Below are 12,062 nucleotides of genomic sequence, written 5' to 3'. Positions count from 1 at the left end.
AAATGATTTGGCAATATGAGCACAACAAATATTGTTCTATGCTTCTTGAATATGTCAACATCACAGTTCAACTATCTTGTGAGTCTCCAATACAGACATCTGGTACAATGGTGTTCTGCATCATCTTCCAATGCCATCAAGATTGATGGAGATTTACAGCTATCAGGACATCAGGCCCCAAAATACTGTCTAATATGTGCTTCAGCTATCTAAAAAGAGACATGCAAAGGCAAATGCAGACAGTATTTTATCCAGCAAGGTTCTTGGTGGTTTAAACCTCCCTAAAAAAAATCATTTCATGAACTCTAATCTCAAGCTACCCAACAAGAGTGCAGAGGCTCAGATCAATTCCAGTATGGAGACATCTGGAAGGTTTTCTCCTCTTTAGGTTTGCTTGAAATAATAGTTGTTGATACCCTGGGCTCACACAGAACACTTCTGAAAACATTAGCAACTCACAAATGCTGATCAAAGATTGCTGGGAGGTTTCAATCTGAACCATATGATCATGAAACAGGTTTTATGGGGAAACCATAGGCATGTAAGAAGAGCCTGCTGGATCAGGCCAATGGCTCATCTAGACCAGCATCCTGCTCTTACAGTGGCCAATCAGATGCCTGAGTGAAACCAACAAGAAGGATTTGAGCACAAGAGCATTCTCTCCTCCTGTGGTTTCCAGCAACTGGTATTCAACTGGTATTCAGAAACATTGCAGCCTCAACTGTGGTGGCAGAGCATAGCCATTGTGGCTAGTGACCATTAATAGCCCTCTCCTCAATGAATTGGTCCCATCTTCTTTTAAAACCATCCAAGCTGGTGGCCATTGTCGCCTCCTGTGGCAACAAGTTCCATAGTGGAGGCAAACTGGATACAACCCCCCCCCCCAGCAAAAACAAAATTTTTGTTTCAAAGCAGCTGACTGGCCCAAGTGATATATTTTAAATACAATTCCTCCCCATTTCCACCCACTAACTGATCAAATAATTGTCTTAACATAAGCCTGAATAATGGCTACAGTTGGACAGCTCCACATATATGTGAGATAATGAAGTTTTAAGACTCTCTCACTTAAAAGATTTCTTAACCTGGACATAATGTTATATATGCATGTGCCGCAATGGCTGCCATGTTGGCCTCACAACAGACAAGAGTTACAAAATAATTAGAATGAATTTTATGGGCTCAATTTTGTCCATCCTCTAAGTTTGATTTTCTTGAATGCTTCTGCCTGATGAAACTTTCTGTGAAACTCAAAAATAAAGATACTCTTACACCAACTTACAATATAATTCTTTACCCAATAACTCAACTCTGTCCTCCAAGCAAGGACAAAAATCATCTGCTTGGTGGATGCGAACAGCTTCACTGGCAGTCCCAAGGGGAGCCAGAATGGAAAAGAAGAGAGGGAGCCTTGTTCTCATATGCTGTGGAGAGACAGCCACAGCTGCAAGCAGCTTCCTAGATCTGAAATGGTTGAGAAACTTCAAATAAATAGAGCATGCCATACAGAAGAGTAGTGTGGGGTTCTTCTTCTTTGGCGATCACTCGTAGCCGAGTAAGATTGTCTTCCATAAACACGGTTTTAACAATGGGTCCATAAGTGACTGTGGAGGCTAATTCTGGATCCACACGTCCTTCCACAGTGGGGACATTGGTTTCCAGGTGGTATGGATTGATCACGGTGTGGATTTGCCAAGAGTGCCTTCCTCTTAGCACGTTTCTCCCTTGCGTCCTGAGTTCGAGTTTCTTCAAAGCCCATGACACCTTTGGTAAAGGCTGTTCTCCAACTGGAGCGCTCGCAGGCCAGTGTTTCCCAATTGTCAGTGTTTATACTACATTTTTAAAGATTTGCCTTGAGACAGTCTTTAAACCTCTTTTGTTGACCACAAGCATTACGCTTTCCATTTTTAAGTTCGGAAGAGAGTACCGTGTTTCCCCTTTTTTAATACGTAGTCAAAAAGTAAGCCAGGGCAGCAATTTTAAGCATTTGCGAAGTATAAGACATACCCCGAAAATAAGACATGCCTGCCAACCCTGCCGAGGAGGCCTGCCACCCCACAGCCCAGAAATGTGAGCTTCTGGAATTTCTCCTCCAAGGCTTGTCACTCCGCCCGGCACTTTTGCAGTAGCTGTGCCATGGTGCCAGGGCCGAGCGCGCACTCCTCCCGCTGCTGCTGCTGTCCGGAAGAGCGACGAAGCCGAGCGAGTTCCGCCCCCCCCGCCGACCTGCCGACCCGGCCAGAGGGCCGCATCGGGCCCTCCCCGCCGCCGCCAGCCTCCTGCCGCCCCACCCCCAGCTGCCGATCCGAGGAAGCCCCGCTGCCGCCACCAGTCCCAAAGCTGCGCTTCGGCTCGGGGGAGTGGCGGGGAAGGCAGGCTGGCAGGCGGCAAGCAGCGCCCGCTGAGCTTCGGCTCCAGGGCTGTTGTCGCCTGCCTGCTTTCCCTGAGGAAGCCCCGCTGCTGCCGCCAGTCCCCCGAGCTGCGCTTTGGTTCAGGGGACTGCCGCGCGCCTGACATCACCGGGGCCAGAATGCGCTCCCCGCGCGCCTTCTCCCGGGGAGCCTCGGTGCGGCGCTTCGCAGGCAGCCCCCGCGGGAAGCCTGCAGCTACAGCGGGGACCTGACCTGGCAGCGGAGGTGGCGGAGGCAGCCCTCCCGGGCCATTTGCATGCGCCGCAGATGGGAGCGCATTGATTCCTGCAGGTTGCGCGCGCACGCCCAGCCTGCTCTCCCCGCAGCCCAGAACTGGCAGCTGCTGCAGCGCGGAGTGTGCAGCAGCACCGGGCGGAGCACCCGAGCCAGCGGCCGGGCCTCTGCCTGGCCCGGCTGAGGAGGCCTGCCACCCCGCAGCCCAGAACTGGCGGCTGCTGCAGCACAGAGTGCTCGGAGAGCCCAGCAGAGCCACGGAAGCAGAGAGCCTGCGAGGAGGGAGGAGGAGGACTCCTCTGTGCTGCTTGGCGGTGGCACTTTAGCAGCATGGTCATGGACACCCCGGGGTAGGGGCCCTTCCTGGCAGGGTGGCTGCGGCCCCTCAGCACAAGCCGAGACCCAGGGCCGACGGGGTGCTCCCTCCCCAGCCCAGCCTGCTCCATCTGAACGTGGGGAGGGAAGGAAGGCATGGGCGTATGTGTATGTGTGTGTGCGCGCGTGCACGGTCTAGCCTGCCAAAAGTTCTGCGGGACAGTGAACCGGCCCCCCACATTAAAAGTTTGCTGACCCCTGTTCTGGACAGTGTTGCATGCTCTCCACCTGCTCTGGCTTCCCATATATTACCAAGCTAAGTTTAAGTTCTTTTGTAGATATACAAAGCCCAGAACAGCTGTAAGGTACTGTAATAAAAACAGTAATAATAATAATAAAAGACATCCCCTGAAAATAAGACACCGTGTGTTTTTTTGAGGAAAAAAAGTTATAAGACGGTGTCTTAAAAAAGGGGAAACACGGTAGTTGCTTTGGAAGACTAGTGTGGGGTTAACAGGGACAGAGACATAAATGACTTCAATTTTAGCAAGCCATGAGGGATCATTCTCAGGGGTGTGCCAAGTCATGCATGGCCTAGTAGCAATGTAAGAGCTGCTTCAGGAGAACTATTTGCCAGTGCAAGAAGTCTAAAAAAAACACTTGTTTGTTTGCAATTGTACCAAGTGTTAGAAATTCTGCAGGTGATGGCTGCCGCATTGGTCCCAAAGGTAGGCTATGTGGTATAGGCAATGTGGTGTAGGCAAAATGAAAATATGATGCCTTAGGTTGGTACAGTATGCAAAGTTTTGACAATACACAGAAGGAACGAATACATGTAGAGCATGCTGCCTTACAAGTATATTTGCACAGTGCGAACATCAGTTACCATGATCAGTTATGCAGTGATGCAGTAGCCAGCCGCTCTGTAGAATTCTGAAATTTGGCTCCTTCGAATTCTGCCTGCGGCTGAGCTTTTTTGGGGAAAAACTTACAGGGTTGCTTACTGCTACACTGACCCGTGTTAGTCCAAAGTTACCAAGATAACTATTTCCAAACATCAGAAGACTTCCCGCTGCCACTTGGGCTCAACCTCACCTGGGTTAACACAGAAGACAGTTATCTAGGCATAACAATTCAACATTCCAGTATGATGTAAAACAATTGCCAACTTCTCTTCTGCAAGGTGACCTGAGTCTCACCTGCTAGGGCTGGGTAATATCTGCTTTTCAACATCATGATGTATCACCAGCGATACACTGTGATACACTGTAGTGATATATCTGAAAATGAGGAGGAAGGAGGACTGCAAAGTGGTTTGAACTGGCTTGGTAGCCAGCCAGCCCACCAAACGCTTCTGCCGCTTAGTGAATGTATTGGTAGGTATTGCTTAAGAATTCCATCCCACTGTTTTATTCCAAACATCTATTTTCACCATGAAGGGCCGGGGATGGAAGCAAAGAATTTCCCCTTATTTCGACCTTGCACCTCTGTTATCAAATTGCAGCTCAGGCACAAACTCACTGACGTAAGGCAAATAATACAATGAGTTCCTGACTATCTGTAAAATCAGAAATCAAATCTCCCAGAGTTGTGAGAATTAGAGAAAGGATTAAAATGTGCCTTGTAAAAGGGCTACTGTATCAATTATAATTGAGAATTCAACATAGAAGTGTGATCCCTGCTGAAGTTTTGCAGACTGTGCGCAAAGGAAGACATTTCTTTTGCACACCAGAGAGTGAAGCAACAGAGTGCTACATGCAGAGGAAGTGCTCAGACAAGGCAGGCTTTCAGTTTTTTCTGTCCTTTTATGGGCACTCAGCTGGAATCAACTCAGTTCTGATGCTTACAGAGGGCCAGACATGAGTGAGTCAGGCAAACTGGTTAGCTTTTTCCCATGTCCTGCTCAATGCTGGTCTATTATGAGTTGCTAAAAAGGACTGTGAGGGTGGAAGACAACAAGAAAGCAGGAACACAATGGGGCAGCCAGAAGAAGAGAGGACTAGCAGTCATCAACCAGTCTCAGTAAAGAAGCGATTCTATTCACCAGATCAAAAAGTATGCATTTTCCGCCCAGTTAGTCACACCAGTTGAAGAGCTATGGAAGTTTAACCAAGCCATGACTACAGTCGCCTTGCCCCAGAGCAGTTCTTAAATTAACTCCAGTCGGCTCCAGAATAAGTGGTCATCTTCAATTGTTTCTACAAGTTCATACCGGTAACTGGGTACTGGACACAAATCACCATCTTGACAATCTCAACCTTCATTAAAAAAAGAAAAAGAAAACCAAGCTTCTAGCTCTTAATTAAATAACATGTTTGAAATTTGGGGAAGTATCAGAAACTAAGTTGGGTGGTCTGAAGATTTCCCTAGAACAAGCAAAATGAACACACGTGCAAGTTTCCAAGATTCACAAAGATTGCAGCCAGCGTTTGAAATTCACCAGGTGCCGGGCACATTTTGCACCTGGCCACTTGCAACCATGTGAAGATGTGTGGGCGCCAGGATGGCACCTGATGTCTCCACTATCTGGAAGTGCATGCCTGGGGATCCGTGGACCTTGACTGTTTTCACACAGTAGTTACACATCCTGTAGAATTCTATCTGTTATATTTTATCTGCACAATCAGACTGAATTTCAGGAACCAAGAAGTTGTATTGAAAAATAGGACCTTCCAGCTGTTTGACCAAAAAATGACAATTAGGCATTCCATTTTGGTGACTGTAACCCTGGTTTAAGAAGCCATTTGGCGCCTAAATTGTGTAGCTGAGTTTCTATCACTGGTTGTAGCCTCCAGCTTTCCCTGGTACAGATTTTTGTGTGTTTTTTAGTCGTGCAGAGTATACTGACAGGGCTGTTCCGATACAACACTGACAATATGCAAAAAGAAAGAAGGGTTTAACAAGCAGGAAGCCATTCTGCTTTTCTGTTCTTTTGCTCTAAATAACACAATACAGGGTTTATCTTTTCATTAAAAAAACCCAAAGTTTGTACTAAAGACTAGGAAAGTCAAAATATATTAACGGCTGCCTTCACCTGAACAAAGGCAAACTGCCACAATTCTCTTACAGAAAATATCCCCTACTTCACATGCTCTCATTTTTACAGCAACATTTACCCCTCAAGAAGGATTGTACTCTATTAAACAATTCTATTCCAAAGTTCTCGTCTTCCAGGAAGGAACTGGCACTGTCTATGGTGGAGATGGGTACCATATGAAGGAGTGGACCATATGCTCATTCACAAGTACCAATAGTTCATGGTTAAGACCTCACTTTTGGTGACATAGAAGGAAACATGCTTATAACAAACCTGTGCAAATTTACTGCCTGAAGAAAGCTGGTCAGGTACAATAAGAAGCTGCCTCACACCTGGCATGGGAAAGTTTGCACAACCATCTTTCATGCATGATTAAAATAAGCCATCCAACATTTGAGCAGAAAGGACTCTTAAGTCCCAGGTGCTATCCTGCCTCAAAGTATCCCCCACTCCCCACAAGGTACTATTTTCAACGCATGAGAAAGCAAAGCCACAGGAAATAAGCCCTCTTATTTCATGGTCATATGTGGGCTGAAGGCATTAAAATTAGTCCAACTGGTGGACTTGTTTACTCACACAGAAAGTAATTGTGTGCTTCTGGCAAGCTATCGGAACTAGCTACGCCTTCTTAGCTACTCAAAATAAATACACAGAACTCACAGAGGTATGTGGGAGGGCCTTCAGTGTGGTTATTTCTGCCCTAGATGCCCTTGGGAGAGGTCTAGTTGGAGCTACCGATGGGGCAACAAGTGGACAAAAAAAGTCTAAATCCTCTGGCAAGAACTAAGCCACTTTTGCATCCAGCATTTTCTAGAATTCCTCTCACACAAAAAGCAAACCTAGAGCTATCTGCCTCAGTCAGCAAACTTGCAACACAATGCTATTTCACCTGTGGGGCAGCTCAGACCTAACACTTCAGGGCTACCACCTCCCCTGTGCCAACTCCAACTCATAGTGGTTTTGTGTTCCCCAACATGCTCACACATAACACCATTAGAAGAAAATAATGTGAAGGAGTCAGGGTTTTACTACTACCCGAAGCAGCAAAGTATATGGAACACAGAAAATGGAAAGGAACAAAAGGCTCAGAAGGCCTAATGTGTGCATGGGCCATGTTTTGAGGAACAGTAATATAAAGCGAAAAAGATAAGAACAGTGCAGCCACATGTATGTGAATGTGTAGAAATAGCAACTCCAACCATTTATAACATAGATATAATAGTCGCTATAATTTGCTACCTTCCACACATTCACATACCTGTGGTTTGTTAATTTTGGTTTTATTTTGTATTTGTTAAACAGTGATCTATAACTGTATATGGACTGAGTATATTGTTCTCAGGTCCTGTTTGATAACATTGTATTTTGTAGAAGAAATAAAAAAGAAAAAGAAAAACAGTGAGTTCCACTACTCTTCAGTTAGAGAAGATAATATATGTGTTTGGGGGAGGAGTGGGGAAGAAGAGTATGAGTGATGCTTTTCAATCCAGTGCTATGTGCTCTGCTGAAATGTTTTAACAACCTTCACATTGCTGTCCAAAAGAAAAAAACCGTAAACTTCCCATGAATTTTCTAATAGTTGCTTTTAGATAAGAGATTGCAACACTAAGAACAGGCACCACAAATACTGAGTCATTCCTCACTAGGCCTTGGCTCTGGGCATCTGGGACAGAAACTTCTGGGTCACTTTGTTAGGCTATACAAAGCTCTCCTCTAAGAGAACATCTTGGCACTTAGCTGTGCATCCTTCATTCCCTGAAGCCACTACAATTGGGTACAGATGATAAAATCAAAACCTAGCCTCCCCAGGTGGCAGATTAAAACAGAAAGGGGGCACATCAGACTTCCTAGAGAAAAACAGCACTCCCATCAAGATGAGGCTACAAATTCAGGGAGCAGTTAACTGGCAACATGCAATCAAGCTGGCAGCCTCCTCGTCTCTCACATGGCATGAAGAGAAGAAAAAGAACTATTCCTTGAAGGCCTCCTTCTCACAAGCTGCCTTGCAAAAAGCTACACAGGCTTGTCTTCCAAAGTGCATTCCCCTGATCTCCTGACCTGAACCCCCTGATCTAATTATTTTAGTTGCTATTTTAACAGGTTTTATTGTGCATTTTATTAGGAATGTTTTCAATGTTTTAATAAAATGGTTTTATTGCATATTTTGATTGCGTGCTGATATATTTTTATAACTGCTTAGAAACCATTTTAGCAAGTAAGTGGCATAAGAATCAACAACATTCCCACCTTAGAAGTCAGATTACCTGCCTCAGTGCAAAAATCTGGGCTCAGCAAAGAGGATTTCTAGCTAGAGGAATCCAGAGCAAGACCATTCCAAAAAGTACAGCTGCACAAAAAGTAACACCTCAAGAACTTCAGCATTAAAACACACACATAACTGCTGAAAGACCTCCTGGTTGCAATCCACAATCAATAGCATTTACGGTAAGTAGAATGTCTGCTACCTCTGCTAAACATGCCACTGTAAAGAAAATGTGACCCTCTTTCAGATGACTTTGAGATCAAGGTTAAGATAAGAAAAACAGTGATGGGGGGGGGGGAGAAATCCAGTCAGGGATTGAAAATGAATCTGATGCAAATGACAAGGGAGAGATTAAGCAGCTGAAGAAAAACAACCTACCTAAGCCATTGTGGAACCCTACTTATTTAACTTGGCCTTATAAAGGGTCTGCCTTCCTTTTTGAAGCAGTAGACATGTTCTGAATTTTGAGACGGTGCTGTGGGCACTGGTCACAAAATGGCTGTCATGGGGGTGTGGCATAACATAATTTAAGAACAAAAGTCATAGGTGCTTGATTACTCCACTCCACTGCCCCCAGAAAATATCATGATTGCTGTGGAAAGTCACCTATGCCCTGTTGGTCCTGACTGTGGAGATCATACATTTACATAGATACACACAGTTGCCACCTAACAGGGAGCTTTCTCTAGTACAGTTGTACCCTGGAAGTCAAATGGAATCCATTCCAAAATATTTGGAAACCAAAGTGCGGCTTCTGATTGGCTGCAGGAAGCCCCGTCGGATGTTCAGGTTCCAAAGAACGTTCGCAAACCACAACACTCACTTCTGGGTTTGCGGCATTCGGGAGCCAAAACGTCGCAGTACCAAGGCGTTCAGGATCCAAGGTATGACTGTACAGTCAAACTTTGCTTGTCGAACCGTTCTGGAAGCCCGTTTGGCTTCTCAAACGCTCAACAACCAAGGCATGGCTTTCAATTGGTTGCAATAGCTTCCTGCACTCAAGCGGAAGCTGTGTCGGACGTTTGGCTTCTGAAAAACATTAAAAAACCAGAGCATTTACTTCCAGGTTTTTGGCGTTGGGGAGCCGAAATGTTCCAAAATGGAGCCGTTCGGGAACAGAGGTTTGACTGTACCAGGATACATGTTGACCACACCACACACATGTATTTCTCTCTCATATATTAATGCACTTCACATATGCACCTCTCCCTCTCTCTTCCAAGTGCCACGCAAGCCACACAAAACTCTTTCTTTGTCCATCTTTCTTAATCACACACAGTGCACCCCCTCTGAAAGGTCTCTTTACTAGTGAAGAAGTACCTGCCATTTCAACCACCCCACTCCAAAAGAAAATGCAAATCTATTCACATGACAACTGGTTGGCAATCACTGCTCTAATGGTTGACTGAACCCTAAGTTAGAGTAGCATACGAATTCCCAAATACCGAGCAATCTAGACCAAAAAAATAGCATTAAAACTATTACAAAGAAGGACAATACGTATTTGTCTGCAGGTATATCAAGAGAATCTACAATCTCATACCATCATATCTAAGCGTCAAATTCTGTAGCTAGATCACATTAAAAGCTTCAACACAATATGTTTTTCCCCTCTTCAAGCTATCCAAAGTTTCTTGTGGCTCATAACAATTCCTAGTCAGATAGGGCATGGGACAGAATAAATTATCACACCCTTCAGAGGGAGAGATACCGATAAATTGTCACGATTAATTCTTAAAGCACCAAGCAGCATCCTCTAGTTCCGCGGCACAGTAGCGTGCGGCGACGAGAAGGGCGATTTGCTGCCTTGTCACGTGCCTGGCGGCCGCCAGAGTATTACTTTATATATAGTCAATATAGGCACAGAGTTAAAAATTTTAACTTTTTTAATGGTGTTGCGCTTCGTGATTTTTTTCATGGAACAAGTGTGCCGTGGGTGGCCCAAAAAAGGTTGAGAAACACTGCTCTAGTTGGACATTCCGGGATAACTGCTTTTCTTTTAGGTGGTTGTTGTCACCCACCCACAGGAAATAAATGTTTCCCTCCTCTACCAAGTAGCTACTCTACGCACCCTGGCCACTCCTCCCCCTTGACTGAAGGTCACTAAGCATACAATGCACCAGGGAACTGGGCTCACTATCCAGACAATTAGTTGACTACAGCAAGCATTGCTTTGTCATTTTCAGGTGTGGTTGGGATTCAAAGTATGCCTACAAATGGACATTTTGCTCCACAGATTTACAAAGATGCCTTCAAAACTGATCCACAGAGAAAACTGTTTGCAGGCATGGTTTGAATTCAAACTGTATCTGCATAAGGGGCTCGCTGTGAGCATTGACCAGTTGATCAATCAGGGTTTTCTGCTTTGCCAAGGAACCATCGGAAGCTGAAGGTATGCTTTTGATAGTTCCTTTGCAGCTGCATACTTACCTGCCCCACACCTGACATCACATATAACATCAGGTGCGTGCAGTTTGGGGAAAACGGCTTCATGGGCCAAATTAGCACTGAGTCTAATTAGGGCCATGAGCTAAAGGTTCCTCACTGATGTTATACACAATGTACAACATCCCAGATTCTATTCTTGCACTGGTAACCTTCTCTGGCATTTCTAGCGGGCAAAGTGCTTTCCAATCATTTGCCCAGCCTTCCAACAAACCTGTGCAGATTATTTGTCTACCCACTTACAGCTAAGAAACAGGCTTAAGGGTGAGGTGCATCCTGAGGTGCTATTATGATGATGATAAAGTGCTACGTGAAAAATAATTTGTGTCCTGTAGTCCTCAGAGTTGACTATGGCAGCCAGTACTTCGTTCTGGGTATGAAACTCCTTGATCTCATCCCCCAATGCCACTTAATTTCTGGCCATACTGCTCTGCCTTCATCTTATCCCCATCTTGACTATAATATTCTAGAGTGCTTGGCTTGGGTGCTACACCACAACTTATTTGCTCACCTAATTACTGCACACTTGCAGCCTGCACTTTTCACTGAGCAGTTTTATCGTATATTCCGGCGTATAAGACGACCCCAGACTTTTGAAAAGATTTTCCTGGGTTAAAAAGTAGTCTTATATGCAGGAATATACAGTACATTTTAACCTGCAACTCCTTCCATTTCTCCAGATTCCTCAGCTGCTGCTTCTTCTTTTTTATTGGTGCTTCAAATTCTTGTCCATCAATTATTGTATCATAAATATCATCTGTTTGTAGGGAGGATTCTTGTCAGAGCTGGTTAATTTCATTTCAGCTTTGATAATTTCATTTCCTCGGGCAATATTTTAGTAGTTTTCCTTTCTGACAGCTAAGGAGAGTGTTCTATTTTTAAAAGAGGTTGAATATACACACATCCTCTTTGTGCTGTTTTCAGAAGACCACTGAGGAAAATGCTGTAACTGAGAGAATATAGCAGTAGGCAACACGTGAAGAAACTTTAATAGCCTTACTTGACTCTGAAGCTCGCTCTGCTGCTTAAGGCGTAGGTTTTCTGGAGTGTCTGCCACCATAGTGAAGGACTGCTTTGGGTAGTGTCTGCAAAGAGGGGAAAAAATAGGCTGTGTTAAAAAGGAATCATTCTTAATCTGGTTTGGCCAGATTAGATGAAACCAACACCAGCACAGTCTCTATACATATCAGCTGCCCCCCAGTTTGTGTCACTATGAACTTGCTCCTAAACAGACCAATTGTGGATTTTACTCAGCTGTTCAAGGTGCCTCTGTCCACCTAATATAATGGATGCTGCTATACTGCAACTGTCTTTAGCACCGTGGAAGATTGATAGGAATAATGCAAAAACCTAAAAG

The 12,062-nt window shown here is 44.8% G+C and overlaps 1 protein-coding gene across 1 annotated transcript in view; it reads right to left on the bottom strand.

Moving 5' to 3' along the window:
• The window catches only part of LASP1 (LIM and SH3 protein 1), a 55,034-nt gene that overhangs the window by 14,506 nt on the left and 28,466 nt on the right, over positions 1-12,062 (bottom strand). The window contains exon 3 of the mRNA XM_035134739.3: positions 11,706-11,790. Coding sequence (XP_034990630.1) covers positions 11,706-11,790 — 85 coding nt within the window. The remainder of the gene's footprint in view (positions 1-11,705; positions 11,791-12,062) is intronic.

This window comes from Zootoca vivipara, chromosome 12 (assembly GCF_965207765.1).
Source record: "Zootoca vivipara chromosome 12, rZooViv2.hap1.1, whole genome shotgun sequence".
NCBI classification, from domain to species: domain Eukaryota; kingdom Metazoa; phylum Chordata; class Lepidosauria; order Squamata; family Lacertidae; genus Zootoca; species Zootoca vivipara.
The sequence above is the reverse complement of the archived record's forward strand: the minus strand, read 5'-3'. Positions and strand labels throughout refer to the sequence as shown.